Genomic DNA, 14,835 nt, shown 5'->3' with positions numbered 1-14,835 from the left:
TTACATAAAATTTTAATTTGTGCACCAAATTCTTGATTTTCAAAATCTGTGACGCTGTATGTTGCATCATCATTACATGCCTAAAAAAGATTGGTTCAAATGCATTAACAGAAATCTAAAATTAATATGGCCTCCATGATGATAAAAATATTACAATTCTACATAGAAACCATAGAAACACTCATCAAGTTTGCATACATGATGAATGTATGCAAACTTTTAACTGGAACTGTATAGGTAAGGTTTACTTTCTATGCATAATTACAACGTTTTCAATCAAAGTAGTGATAGAAAAAAGTATATAGTATTTAAACAAGTTTAAAATATTAATATTAAAACATGTATTATAAAAATGCATCATATAACTTCCAGATTAAACAAAAGTATGTAAGTACTGGTACCAAAATAATTGGTGCCCCTGACTATTATATTCTAGATAAAATACATTACTAACGCTGAAGCTGAAAGCTGCATGTGCTTGGCAGGTCAATTTCATCTGAGTTCAAATAAAGGATGATTATGAGATGATTAGGTTATTCATCTCCTAAAATCATATGTGTCCACCTAATGAGACATCCAAAACATGCAGGGCAGTGCTTTGCTTTGAGAACCAAGTTTGGGAAACAAGGATGTTTTAAAGAAATGAAAGGGGAGTTGTAGTTTACCAAAAAAACTGCATGGGGGAGTTTTCGACAAGTGGTCGATGACCAAAAATATGCGTAAACTTTAGTAAAAGAATAATTAAAACCAGATTTTGGGTATCTTGCTTTGCCAGTAGAATACCCTAAATGGCACAGACTGGACTGTAAAATGCTTTAGATATAGTGGAGCACAGAAAGCAAGAGAGAAGACAAGAAGTTTAGAGTTGCAGAAAATATTTTCAGAATCATAACTTATTCAATTTGAATGCCATTTTTGCTGTATAGCATTTTGATTAACATTACGGTGCTTATTGCATTGGATTGGATTGGATTGGATTGGATTGGATTGGATTGGATTGGATTGGATTGGAATGAATTGGACAATTGTACTCAGATAAAGAAGGAAATTTAACTAGTTATTTTCACCTTAGAGCATTTGCAAATTTAAAAAGGAAACTTTCAATACTATCTCAATATAAATAAGATAGTTTTGTCATTTTATATCCGCAGTTTTACACAATTATCTGTCTTAAAGGCATTTATATTTCTGAGGGACCGCTCTCTAACTATAAAAAAGAAGTGGCATTTTTACCTAACCCGTTAAATGCTTTATAAAAACAAAAGACTGGGAAATTTGAGGAATGCTCAAAAACAGCTGTTTGGAGCATTGCACAGGTGAACAGGTTAGCTGGTAACAGGTGAGTTTAATGACTGGGTATAAAAGGAGCATCCCCAAAAGGCTCAGTCAATCACAATCAAGGATGGGACAAGGTTCATCATTTTTTGAACTGTGTGAGGTTGAGAATGTTTCTCAACTTACAATTGCAAAGAATTTAGGCATTTGATCATCTACAGTCTATAATATCATCAAAAGATTCAGAGAATCTGGAGAAATCTGCATGCAAGCGACAAGGCCAAAAACCAACACTAAATCCCCATGACCTTTGATCCCTCAGGAGGCAATCAACATCATTCTGTAATGGATCACCATGTGGGCTCAGGAACACTTCAGAAAACCATTGTCAGTTAACACAGTTCGTTACTACATCTACAAGTTCAAGTTAAAACTCTACCAATGGAATAGTTTAGGTCAAAGTATAATGATTGCCTGGAATGGCCTAGTCAAAGACAATACCTAAATCCAATTGATAATCTTGTAAAGTTCTGTTTGCAGACACTTTCCATCCAATCTGACACGACTTAGGCTATTCTGGAATTGAATGAGCATAAATTTTACACTCTAGACGTACAAAACTGGTAGAGAAATACTCCAATAGAACTGCAACTGTAATTGCAGCAATCATTGGCTCTACAAAGTATTGATAAAGAAGGGCTGAATGCAACTGCATGCCACACTTCTCTTATTTTTATTTATAAAGTGTTTTGAGATCTATGTCTTTACCTTCCATTTTACAATTATGCACTATTCTGTGATTTTATGTCACATAAAATCCTTTTAGTATTCTACATCCCAAGCTGAAATAGAAGTGCACTCAAAATGAATAAAACTAACGCACAATTATCTCTGGACAGAATAAGATAAACTGTAGCCCAACACAGGTTTGGTTTCCCTGTGCACACAGGGGCAATAAGGAGTACTCGCAGGTCTCTGAAAGAACTTTCCCCTTTAATTAAAGCAGTGGTTTCCTTATGTCCACATCATTTGTCCTCAATCCCTTGGCTCTGTTTTGACACAGATGCTGCAGTTTAGTCGCAAAAAGCCTAAAAACATGCATCAGAAGCTGAATGGGCCTCTGAGTGCATCCGCACTAACAAGGTCTAAGTGCCAAAGTGATTAACTTTGCCTCTCGAGTTTGCCTGCTTCTCGCTTTTCCTGCTTCTCTATGAGTCATCTATCCCCCCCTCCCCATGAACAAACAAACCTGCTCGTGCCTTCTTTTTTTTGTGTCCTTTTTCTTCTTTTGTTTTGCAAGTCTCTGCATCTGGCCAGACTAACATGACAGATTTCCCCATCATCTAAGAGGCTTTCCATTAATGGATCCTGACCTCGTCTGACAGCTTCGCTTAAAAAAAAACCTTCTCTGCTGCAAGACGTTCTATAAAAATCATTCCTTGACCCCTTATCCAAACACATCCACGCTCCAACGTTCCATTTCGCCTTGCCTCCTCACTGTAATCTCCTTTTATTTCTCTTCCTCCATAGATTTTCAGCTCCTCTCACCTTACAAGAGCCCCCCTCAGTTGTTTGTGGGAGCTTGCCTGATAACCATTAGTGTTACACCCTATTACATCAGTAATGACTGACTGTGAGCTCTAATTAGAGATGTGTTAGGGAGAGCTGACTTAACCCCCCTCCTCCTCCTCCTCCTCCTCCTCCTCCTTCTGCCTTTCTGCAAAGCTGTTACTCTGACTCCATCGCTGTGGTGACACCATTAGCACAGCACCTCTAAGAGTTGCAACTCCTGACTGTTAAAACCATTATGTTCATTACAGACCAATCAGAGGGGAAGGTGTTATGGCTAATTGATAAGCTCAACAATGTGTAAAAATCTTGTCTCTAATTGCCCTGCGGGGAAAAAGAGAAAGCACCCAGGGAGAAAGAGACAGTGAAAGAATGAAATAAAAAGAGGAAGAGTGTATGAAAGTGACTGGCTTTGCTAATTTCAAAATCTGATACTTTTCTACTAGAATAATTTAGGCTTACAATATGTCTTCATCCAAACATGCTGCAGGATTTTTTACACTCCCTCTTGAATTATGGGATGTTTCTTCTGGGTTTGTCATCTGTGATAAGATGATTATCTGAAAGGTCTGTGGCACATTGTGAGGAGAGTCTTGCCTTCTCCGCTGGAGTAGGTAATCCTGGGTAATAGCATTATGGACACAGTGTTTTCCTAAAGCCCATGATTATCCGCCGCTGTTTGCCACGGGATTGACACTGGCCTCCATGGTCTCCCTCTTCTCCTTCTCTCACTTTCTCTCCCTCAGTGTCACCCCTTCTCTGACTCACCACTTCATGAAGCCCTCATGTGCTCTTCTCTTGCAGGAGAACAAGATGAAAATAGAGCACACGGAGCAAACAAAAGACCAAACTGCTCGTAGACAAGAGTGCCCTGATTTGAATGACATGTTATGCTCTCTTGCAAAATAAAAAGCACACTTTTGGGTTTGGCACTTTTAGGTTTCTGCGCTGCTCTAAACTGCATCAGATGCATTACATTATTTTCTAAAATATGCTTTGAGGTCTGACATTATCTGCACTGCATCTCTGTCCATGCAATTTAGCAAAGTCTTTATTCTCCAATTATTATCCTTCTAAATCAATTGCCTTTGATTTATGGGTCTTTCAAGGCTTTAAGCACTGTGTTATGGTGTTGAAGAGGGTGAGAGTGCAGCTGAGTTAAGACCTTTGCTTTTTTAGACCGGAACTTAGCTGATTTCCTACTCCTCTCCCCATCACTTACCTAACATACATTTACTTAGCCAAACCATTCTGTGTCAATCTCGTCATGTGGTTTATGGGTTTCTTTTGCAACGTTTAAAAGGGGCAAAAGTAATCTTGCAGAAGTTTTAGCTTTGGAGGCAGTCTGTTTTTTAGTGATTGAGGATAGTAAAAGAAAAAGCTGGTTAACCACATGCAGTAGGGTTATGTTGGGGTTGCATTTGACCATTCAAATATATAATGAGCAAGGCTTAGAAAAACCTTTAAATGTCCCTACAAACTTTATGCCTGACCCGTCTCCTGCATCCATGATGCTGTTTGTTCTTTAATGTTCTCTAAGAATCCTGGAAGCTTTCACAGAACAGCTCTAACTGTAACGAGATTAAATCACACACAGGCAGAATCCAGATCTGTATTTGTAAAACATGTAGACATTTCCTTCCACTTAATGTGTATTTGCTCCCTTGAGTTGGTCTATTTTTAAACCTGATTAGGTGAGTTCTGAAGGCAAATCCCTAAAGGAAAGTTTTTGTTGAACAGAGATATTAAAGATGTCATTGCCTTCCATCTAAACAATGTGAGATTGTGGTTAAAAGGTGAAAAGACGTCCACTTCAACATCTCTGTTGAATATGTTGTTGCAAAGCAGTTGAGGTTGATGAAGCTTGTTCATTTGGGCAAAATTTGGACGAGACGCTTGAACTAAAAAAAGTCATATTTTAAACACCTTTTTCCGAGGCTAAAGGAAAACAATGTACTGTCTAACCTTAAATAGCCCTAAAAATGTCCATGCATGTCCAGTGCTCGAAAGGTTGGTAGCACTGGATTTTATTGAAAGGGGACTGAATGTAAATGCATGCAACACTTTTCAGATTAGAATGTGTAAAAACTGTTGAAAACCATTTTTCCTGTTCTTTCCACTTCACAAATATGTGCTACTTCGTGCTGGCCTATCAAAAAGGCAGGAACATATAAAAAAAAGTAGTATGCAATGGTGATACTGCTGTTAAATGTTGCACGGATGACTTCAGAGGTGATAAATCCACATTTAGTCTTTTCTTCTATTCTTTCCGTGCAATGCTTTAAACACTCTGTGACCTTTGCTGCTGATGAGACTGATGTAACATGCAAAGGTCACAGATCATATAATATTGCCATTCGAAACATGAATTCTTCACAAATGGAATATAATATCCAACAAACATTGCATTCCTAACAGTGCTTTCCTATATTAATATTGTGCACATTGACATTGCAATGCGGTAAACTTGCAATACAGTGGGTTACCTTAGTTAAATACATGGAAGTTTGGAGTTGCAGCTAAAAAATTTTAAAAAGTTAAATCGTTATGATGACTTTGTGTGATCATTCTAGAGCTTTTAAAGAAATGCACAAGATGGTCAAAACAATTTAACAATAAATGCTCAGGCTTTGATCAATTGGTATTCTTATTTTGTTACTGTTCCCTGATCAGTAAAACAAAACTTAAGGCTAAGCAGAAGGATGCTTTAGACACCAAATGCACCTGCCTGCTACAGGTGCCACAAGTCAGGGCGGGTGGGGGGGGGTCGTCAAGTCTAACAGGAGTAAAGCCACGGGATGCTGCTGCAACAGGCAAAAAGCAGCCTGCAAGATTCATTAACAAAAGCAGACCCTTCTCGGCCGCGGTCTCTGCTTTTTTTGTGCCGTGTTTGCACAACAAACGTGCACAGGTTTGGGCTGAGAAGAAATTAATCTTTGAGATTCTTAATGAGAGTAGTAAATTAACCAGAAACGCTCGACTGCATCACAGAACGGTGGACCTTTGTTTAATTAGGAATCTTTTAATTAACCCATTTGTGAGTTTGTTGCATACTGTGTGCGCGCGCTATGAGTGTGTGTTTCTCCACCTTGAAGTTGTCACACCCACCTGCTCTTAAGCTGCGCAGGTTCACATATACATGCACTAAATTGGATGCTTCGCACCTCACAGTTTGAACCAATAGTTGATGATTCTCTCTTGTGTATGTCCTCCGTAAACAAACTGCCTCCATAAGTCGATACCTCTCCCACCTCCTCTCTCTAACACCCCCCACCCCTTTTTGCATCCTTTTCTGGTTCGGGATCAGCAATGGGAGTCAGTATCCAGGAGGACAAGGGGGAAAGGTGGGCGGGAGGGTCTCTTCGCCAAGTCCTCGCCCCTCCTCCACGGAATGCGGCACAGCTGCCTTTCAGAACCCCGCCGCTACAGCCCATTCATACTGGAGTCCACCCCCCACTCCCCTCCACCCCCCCCCCTCCCCCACACCCCTCCACCCCCCACTCCCCTCTACCCCCATCAAAAAAAGTGGCTATTTATTAGAATACTTGTTTTGTATTGTTCTGCGCCACACAAAAGACGTTCATTATGTTAGAAGCAAGCCCCTTTCGCAGAGAGAAACAATAACTTGGAATTGTCTGGTTTTTTTACAGAGTATAATGAATGTTATTTCTTCTTGTGTCGGCCCCTCAGTGTGTGTTGAATGGTGGGTTTGGGCACCGGGCATGGATGGCCTTGGCACTCAGGCGGCCGGGACTGTGGTGGGGAGTGTGGCGGGCTTTTACACAGAGCTTTGGATTGAGGGGTTTAGGACGGTGGATGGGAGAAATCATGCCCACTCTGTCTGGAGCAGAAGCGACGAGGGGAACATGAGTAAGTTTGCACACGACAATTTTTAAAGACGAGAGGTGGCTTTTGAGATTAACTTGTATTTAGTGGCTAAAATCGGTTTTTAGGTGTTGAACGCATTAGTGGGACATTTCTTTTATTTCGGCGTGTCTGGTTTCGTATGTGTGTGCTCAGTTCAGTGCAGATGCCCTGTCTGTTGCACCTGCAGGCTTTGGTTTTATTTTAGAGCCAATGAGTCCCTCGGGGGTTTGACTGCATGAGAGCGCACAGGTTTGCGCCTTCTACCAGTTGCTCTTAGTCGGGTTCAGTTTGATTTTTAAAAGAGTGGATTTATCTGACTTCCAAAAGAAAAAAAAAACACACATTTAAAGCTTTATTTAAAGCTTTATTTTATTATTTAAACGTGAGGTTTTTTTTCTCTCGTTGGTTGATGAACTGACATGTTGCGCGTAGGTTGCATGGGGGGGGGGGGGTTCTGTTCAAAACATCTTTAGATTTAAATTTACGCGCAAACGGACGCACTTTTGTCTCTTCACTTCGTTTAGGTGAAGACCGGATGATCCGCTGCCTTTTTTACCCTTCCCATCCAATTCCACTCGAGCCAGCCTTGCGAACAATCAAACCTATAACTTGGCCACCGTGTGTGGAAAAATATTGCTCAGGTGACCTGCTTTAAAAAAAAACCGTAACAGAAAGATATATCTATATAGATATATTAAATGCGTCAACTGGGGTTAAACTGCGAGAGAAGGCATCAATTACGCGGTGGCCGCTGCGCCCCCATAAGCGCATGAGGGTTGCATTCACTAAACATTCGCTTATATTTGTGTATATATATATATATATATATATATATACACTATATATAGAGGGAGCAGCATGTATGTGTTTGATGGGGGGGAGGTCTTATGTTGTATAACTGCTTTGACCCCTTGGCCCCAGTCGTGCACCGTCACGACAGCGCTCACACATTCTCCTCCAGAGGCAGGGGCCACAAAGGAGCGTGTAGGTTTGAGGTTTGAAAAGGAGGTTTGTTAAAAGAGGAACTGAAGAAGGGGGGGTGGCGGAGAAAGTAAACAGGGGGCCACCGGGGTCCTAGTGTCGGTGTTAAAGGCTAATCCTTCATGTACAACTCCTAAATCCTCTCTCAACAGGAAGAATAAAGAGCAGTATTAATCATTACATCTAGACAACTTCATGATTGCACCCAGGAGATTAAAAAATACGCTCTCGACATTTTTATAATTTGTTTCATTTCATCATTTTACCTTTTAGTATATTGTGAAAGCAAGTGTGATAGACTTTGTCAAAACCCTAATAAAAACTTGGTATATCGGAAAAATGAGCAAATTTAATATTAGAAATTAAAACGCAAATCCATTCTATATTGACATTTATTATTGCGATGATGTGCTTATTTTCATCTGCAGTCTTTAAGGTAGATAAAACAATCGATATATAAAATATAAATTCAAATTAAATTGTTAAAACGTCAACGAAATGCGTAAAATATTACGAAATGATTTTTTAAATAAGAAAAGTCGCAAACTATTTTAAATGGCAAAATGCCACAAAATCATCTCGCTGTTTATTTCATGTTTTGGACGCCCAAAACATATCTTCTATTCTCCCTATCGCTCCATCCTCTTTGCGTGTTTACTGTGTGCTTTCCTGGCTCTCACCTCATTGTTACATTGTCATCTTCCTCAGGCCCGGAGCCACATGGCACCCCGGAATGAAGCGCTGGAAGCGTTCACTGAGCGCTGCGACATCCCCGTTAACCCCATTACCAGAAGACGCGCGGATCGGTCCGAGAGATCCTGCTCCCTCAGACCCCTCAACAAAGAGCAACATCGGACTAAACTCTAATTATTTTAAAAAAACAGAGAGCTGAAGGGGGGACACAGCGAAGGAAGATAGAAATGATTAAATCGTTAGTCTCGCCACGGGAAGTGGTATTTCGTTTTCCCTTTCAATTAGAAGCTGATTGGGCTTTTCAGAGGAGGTCAGCTGTGAAATCTGGATTATGTACTCGCACACTCTAAGAAGCGTAAACTGCTCCTCTCTGCTGCCTGCTCTGTCATCGGGCTATATACTTAAAGGGAATCCTAAATAAGAGCCATTATATGCTTTACGCAGAATGTAAATGTTAAATGTTGTCAGAATCACCATCACCAGCAGACGGCGGTACCTGCGCTTTGCCCCTTCCTCTGGTTTTACCTCATTAAACGGCTATCCTTTTTATGAGCCTCTCCCCTTGGAACATTTACTTTGCTTTCTTTACAGAATCGCTTTCATATCATTTCCTGCTCCGAGTGCGTGCATTTTCTCTCCCTGACACATGGTATTACTACATACCTTAATTACATACCTGGAAGAACAGCAGAGAGAGAGAGGGAGAGAGAGGGAGGGAAAAGAGAAAAACGTCGCTCTAAACTGGAAGTTGATTTTACAGTGCTGGTTCGTAGGAAATCAGATGAAGTAGAGTGTTTTTACGCTGGATGGGTTTTGTACAGTAAAATGACCGAGCATATTAGATTCAACATAACCTGAAAAAAATTAAAACACAATTTTGTGCATTAAATGTTCTAAGTTGGAACAAGTAGCACTTTGTATGTATGTATTTATTTATTTATTTATTTGATTTGCTTTCAGTTTTTCTCCTTAGTGCCTGCTCACCGCTGGAGCCGCCCTCAAATGATGCCAGGATTACATATTGGTGGAAAAATAAGAGAAGAAATCATGAAAAAAATCATTTTAAAATCATGGACACTACATTTCTCAGGGGCTAAAACAAGTATGTTCTCATTGAATTAGCTGATGTTTTGTATACAAGTGCTTGAAAGTCAAAGTCAAAAGAGATTTTTAAATTGTTTACAAGAGTCCAAAATGTAGCCTTTTTTTTAAATAAAATCCAACCTGAATTTTAATCCCTTGTGTCCTGCTGAAATTTTCATTCTCATTGGGTTTTGTATTTATTTACTTAATTATTTATTTATTTATACATGCACGCATTGTATTTTTTTGCAGGGCACCCCTGAACCAACAGGGCAGGACCACCCCTGGACAACAGCATTAAACTATCGAAACTCAGTTATGGCTTTTGGTTTCGATGTGCCACTCAGGGACGTCTCTAGAAAGATTTCAGAGGTTGGCAGATTGAGGGCTGTGGGGGTGGGGGGTTTCTGTAATGGTCTACGCAGAAAACCAAGACAGGCCATTCAAGGTATTCACTGAAACATGCAATCTCTTATTTGAAAGTGTACTTATTTTTGCAAAGAGCTGTGCAATATATGAAAATAAATACAGTTATTTAATAGACTTTCATTTCAATTTATCGAATTATGTACTCTTCTATCTTCAAGTGAGGTGGACAGCAAATTTATAAACTTGACAGAGGCCGTTGCGTCCCTGCGGGTGGCGCCATTGGTGCCATACAAAGATACCATCCAGCCACTCCTTTAAAAACTTTCTTGAGACGCCTCTGCTAAGATGAAAGAAACTATTGATCATCTTTAAGCATGATAATGTGACTCACTGCTATCACTGACAGAACCCACCATCACGGCAAACAAATCTTAGTTATTTTTGTTGCTGAAGTCTCTGAGAGCCTATTTGAAAATGTTCAAATGCCTCGTGCTATTTGTGGGTTTGATCCTCCCCCTCCTTCTCCTCCTCTTCCTCCATGCTCTTCTATAGTCACCTGACCAAATGCCATGCAAATCACTCTGCTGCTGCAGCCCCATTGGCCGCTTGTGGCTCATTTAACCGCTGTCAGTGCGCATCACATGGCCGCCGCTGTAACCAACTTCTCCAACTCCAACAGAGAAAGTGGCTCAAAGGCGCATTCTGTCACATTTGGATAAGAAGCGACCCCAAGACCGAAGCCTGAGTGAAATATTGCGTGGACAATATTTTTTTAAATATATTTATGCCTTCTCGGATTAATTTTCATCTCAAGTTTGTTTCATTAAGGGGCGCGAATAATAATTTTGTGACCCAGTCATCGTCGGCTACCCCGTACCAACTTGTGCGCGCCTGACCTGATCTTAAAACAAGTTTTTTTTTTTCTCTCTGTTGGTGGTGAAGTTTAAAACTAGGGTGAATGTATAGCATGATGATGGAGACTGACCTTCATTCCCCCGGCCCCCAAACGAACACGAGTACGGTGCCAACGGGGCCGAACGGCGGCTCCAAAGCGAGTCAGGAACGCGTGAAGAGACCCATGAACGCGTTCATGGTGTGGTCCCGGGGCCAGCGGAGGAAGATGGCACAGGAGAACCCCAAGATGCACAACTCGGAGATCAGCAAGCGCCTGGGCGCCGAGTGGAAGGTGATGTCCGAGGCGGAGAAGCGTCCCTTCATCGACGAGGCGAAACGGCTGCGAGCCATGCACATGAAGGAGCACCCGGATTACAAGTACCGGCCGCGGCGGAAGACGAAGACGCTGCTGAAGAAGGACAAATACTCACTGGCCGGCGGGCTGCTTTCTGGGCCCAGCGGTGGCGTCGGTTTAAGCGTCGGCATGAGCTCATCCGGGGTCGGACAGAGGTTAGAGAGCCCCGGGGGTCACGGAGGCTCCGCTGGCTCCGGCTACGCGCACATGAACGGCTGGGCAAACGGTGCCTACTCAGGGCAGGTGGCCGCAGCTGCTGCGGCCGCTGCGATGATGCAGGAAGCGCAGCTCGCCTACAGCCAGCACCCCGGCAGCGGGGCGCACCACCACCACCACCACTCGCACCACCACCACTCTCACAACCCGCAGCCCATGCACCGCTACGACATGACAGCCCTGCAATACAGCCCCATCTCGAACTCTCAGAGCTACATGAACGCCTCTCCTTCCAGCTACGGCGGGATCACCTATACGCAGCACCAGGGCTCCGGCGTCTCCTCCTCGGCCGCCATGGGGACGCTGGGGTCGCTGGTGAAGACGGAACCGAGTGTGAGTCCACCCGTCGGCGGCACGCACTCCCGGGGTCCCTGCCCTGGAGACTTGAGGGAGATGATAAGCATGTATTTACCGACCGGGGAGCCGGGGGACCCGTCCATGCAGAGCAGACTGCACGCCTTGCCGCAGCATTACCAGAGCGCCGCGGCTGGAGTGAACGGGACGGTCCCTCTGACGCACATTTAGAACTGACAGAAAATACCTGCAAACTGCTACTGAACACATAACCAAATATTTACCTCTTTTCTAAATAACCCCGCTCCCCAGAGCTCCATGCATTTTGTACAGAATGTTTATGATATTGTAAATGAATGGGTAAATAATTATCATCTCGGCTGTTCCCCCAAGTGGAAATATATATAACGAATATGACGCTGAGAAATTAATAATTGTGCTACCATCTGTTTGCTCATCACTTCACACTCTTATTTGAAGGGGGACGCCAGGTTCCCATGCATAGGAGGGTCTTTTATTTGCTTCAATTCTCACATAATTTTTCAGTTAAGTAATTGTAAGTTATTTAAAAGTGAGAAAACGTCATATTCATGAAACAGTGCTTTAAAAGACATGGAGAAGAACTCATTCCTTAAATACTTGTGTTCATTTGCAGAAGCCTGTGTCTTAGTTCCTTGGAGGTCATCTCTTTTTATTGTGACATTCTAATTAATGTAAATTGTGAATAATTTTAATATTTCCACAGAATGACGGACAACCCGCTGTTGTAATTTAAGCGCTTTTCTGCGGGTGAAAAGCCCCTGATATTGCAATGAAGAATAATTGAATAAATTTCGCAAGATGTTGCTTTGATTCCTAAAAGGGCGGTCTTAGATTGATTATTTATTCACGTTTTCTGACAAAAGAATATTTTCTAGCCGAGTAAAGTAAAAATACTTCTTTTCGAATTGCTCCGGCACTTTGAGACCATTTGTGGAACAAGAGTTTTACTATGTGTTTTATCATTTTTAAGGTATTACTTTAATCAGAATTTTGCTCCCAAAGAAAAAAGGAATACCCCTTTCCTCTATTGCACACACATCCTAAGTATATTATTGTATATTTTAAAAGATTTAAAATGTATGTTATACCCTAAATTAAGGCTAATATCGATGCTCTCCTCATAAAAATGTGCATGTTTGTTTAATTTATGAAATAATTTCATACAGAAAAGGCCTCTGATAACCACCTGTTAATTTTCCTAACATTTCATGTTGGGGATTTGGATTTTTTAAATTAAAATTTACATGGAATTTTTTCGTTTTCCTCCACTTAAGAGCCAAATAATCTGAGTCGTTTATTTCAAATAAAGCCTCATAAATTCCCTCTTAATTCAAAGGGATTTTTTTTTTTTTTTTTTTTGAGAATTACATATTTCTTCCAGACTTCTTTTCTTTTCTGTGGGTTTCAAAACGTGCTCTCCAAAATATTTGAAAACCTGTCGAAAATGTGTTGGATTTTGTTTTAAATTCAGGTTATTTTGGTCGTTCCTATGAAAACCACAAAGGCCGAAAATCTGACATTCCCGGAGTTACTGATGCGCTGAGCTACATTTTTTTTTTTCTGGAATGTGGTTGGAAATTCTGGTTTCACAATTTTCTGATTTTAAACTTCTACAAGGTTTACAAAAAATGTCTTAATCTACAGTAACCATCGACTTTTAAACTAGATTGCAGCATCTACTAATACCACCAAGTAATGTTTATTTGCATTTTATTAATTGATAACTGTGAGACCTGTCCGTGAACTAGGCTTTATAGGCGGTGCGCAATTTCCATATCCTGACTGCCTGCAAGCAACAATAGAGTCGACAATAGAGGAACATTCAAATAGTTTAAAAATTGATATTTTGATCAATTCATGAACTGTATTTGGGATCTTAGTCATTATAATAAAAAAATAACCCGATTTCTTTCGTCATTTTGGCATCCTGTGATTTTCAGATGCTGCAATCCGTTTTTAGAGTTTTCCTTTTTGACACTTGATAGCCTTTACTCGGTAAAGTAGAAGAAAGTAAAGTGCTTGAGGCGCAGCAATCATGTAACCACAACAAGAAACGTGGGAGTCAGTAAACAGTTTGTGGCCCAAATGAAAGAACATATTGACGCACAGTTGGCCCAGATTGGAAATCTTAATGGCATTAAAAATACAAACTAACAGAAAGGTGTGCATGTTACTGCGCACGCTGGAAGAAAACTTTTACAGCTGCAGAAATACAAGACAAATCTTGTTGAATTAACCACGTGTTTGATTTCACACTACAGTTATTTTTTAGGAACAACGCAGAAGTGATCTGACGTATTTATGTAAAAAGGAAAGCGTCGTTTTCAAGTTTCAATCCTCTTAAAAGTAATTTAAGAATGAAAATTGCTTCTTAAAACGACTTCATTTTTGACAGCTGTTCATGTTTTGATTGCCATGGACCTTGTTTGAAGATACTGACTAATATCCATGCACATGCAAATAAGGGTGAAAATTATGCCTGCTTATGCATTTTAAAAATCAATTCTCAAATACATAGTTAAAGGGCCTATTTCACACTGATAAAGACTTGCCAGGCGCGTCGATTAAACCTGTTAGGCCTCACAGTAAAGCGTGTTAAACGTCTAGATGCGCGTTAATCTGTTGGAGCAAATCTAAGAGGAAGAATAAAGACTTCAAATTCCAAAGCGCAAAAACAAAGTGCGTCGATGGAGAGATCTCTGCGCAGCGTGGGGCGAAGGAGGGCTCTGCCCATGTGCTTCTGCATCTGTTTCCTCTCTTATCTGCTGATGTGAAGAGATGCGGATTAGAAGCTGAAAGCTCCGAGAGGCGGAGCGCGTCACGGCGCATCGCCAGGTTAAAAGAGGCGCGTTCTGGCAAATTTAACCCGCATAAATTACACCTTGAGGTGCAAAGAGGGCTGAGTGTAGAGTGCAACGTATACAGGGGGATTCGGTTTGTGGCGAAACCGGTTTCCTGCGCGCGCGAATGTGCGCCTGTGCACGTCTGTGCGCATGCTTTTAGTTGACCGGCCAATAAATCTCTCCTCCGTGTGCTGCTCTTATCTTATGGACACCGATATATTCCGCGCTATGAGGCCATCAGCAGCGGCGCACAATCGGTTGTTCGCAAAGCCCCGATCCTTTGCACTCCCTGTCCTAAATGGGGATAATTAGCGTCACTTTATCACGCCTCTGCATATTTTCTCCACCTCTCCC

At 41.3% G+C, this 14,835-nt stretch overlaps 1 protein-coding gene and 1 long non-coding RNA gene across 2 annotated transcripts in view; both read left to right on the top strand.

The window, feature by feature from the left end:
• Window positions 1-14,835, top strand: part of LOC124870763 — a 124,834-nt gene that overhangs the window by 96,582 nt on the left and 13,417 nt on the right. The window lies entirely within an intron of this gene.
• Window positions 10,445-12,914, top strand: sox1a (SRY-box transcription factor 1a). The gene has a single exon (XM_047369554.1). The coding sequence runs from the start codon at window positions 10,796-10,798 to the stop codon at window positions 11,825-11,827; it is 1,032 nt and encodes a 343-aa protein (XP_047225510.1). The 5' UTR covers window positions 10,445-10,795; the 3' UTR covers window positions 11,828-12,914.

The sequence above is a fragment of the Girardinichthys multiradiatus genome, chromosome 7 (genome assembly GCF_021462225.1).
Source record: "Girardinichthys multiradiatus isolate DD_20200921_A chromosome 7, DD_fGirMul_XY1, whole genome shotgun sequence".
NCBI classification, from domain to species: Eukaryota; Metazoa; Chordata; class Actinopteri; order Cyprinodontiformes; family Goodeidae; genus Girardinichthys; species Girardinichthys multiradiatus.
Note: the sequence above shows the minus strand (reverse complement) of the source record. Positions and strands in the feature narration are given on the sequence as shown.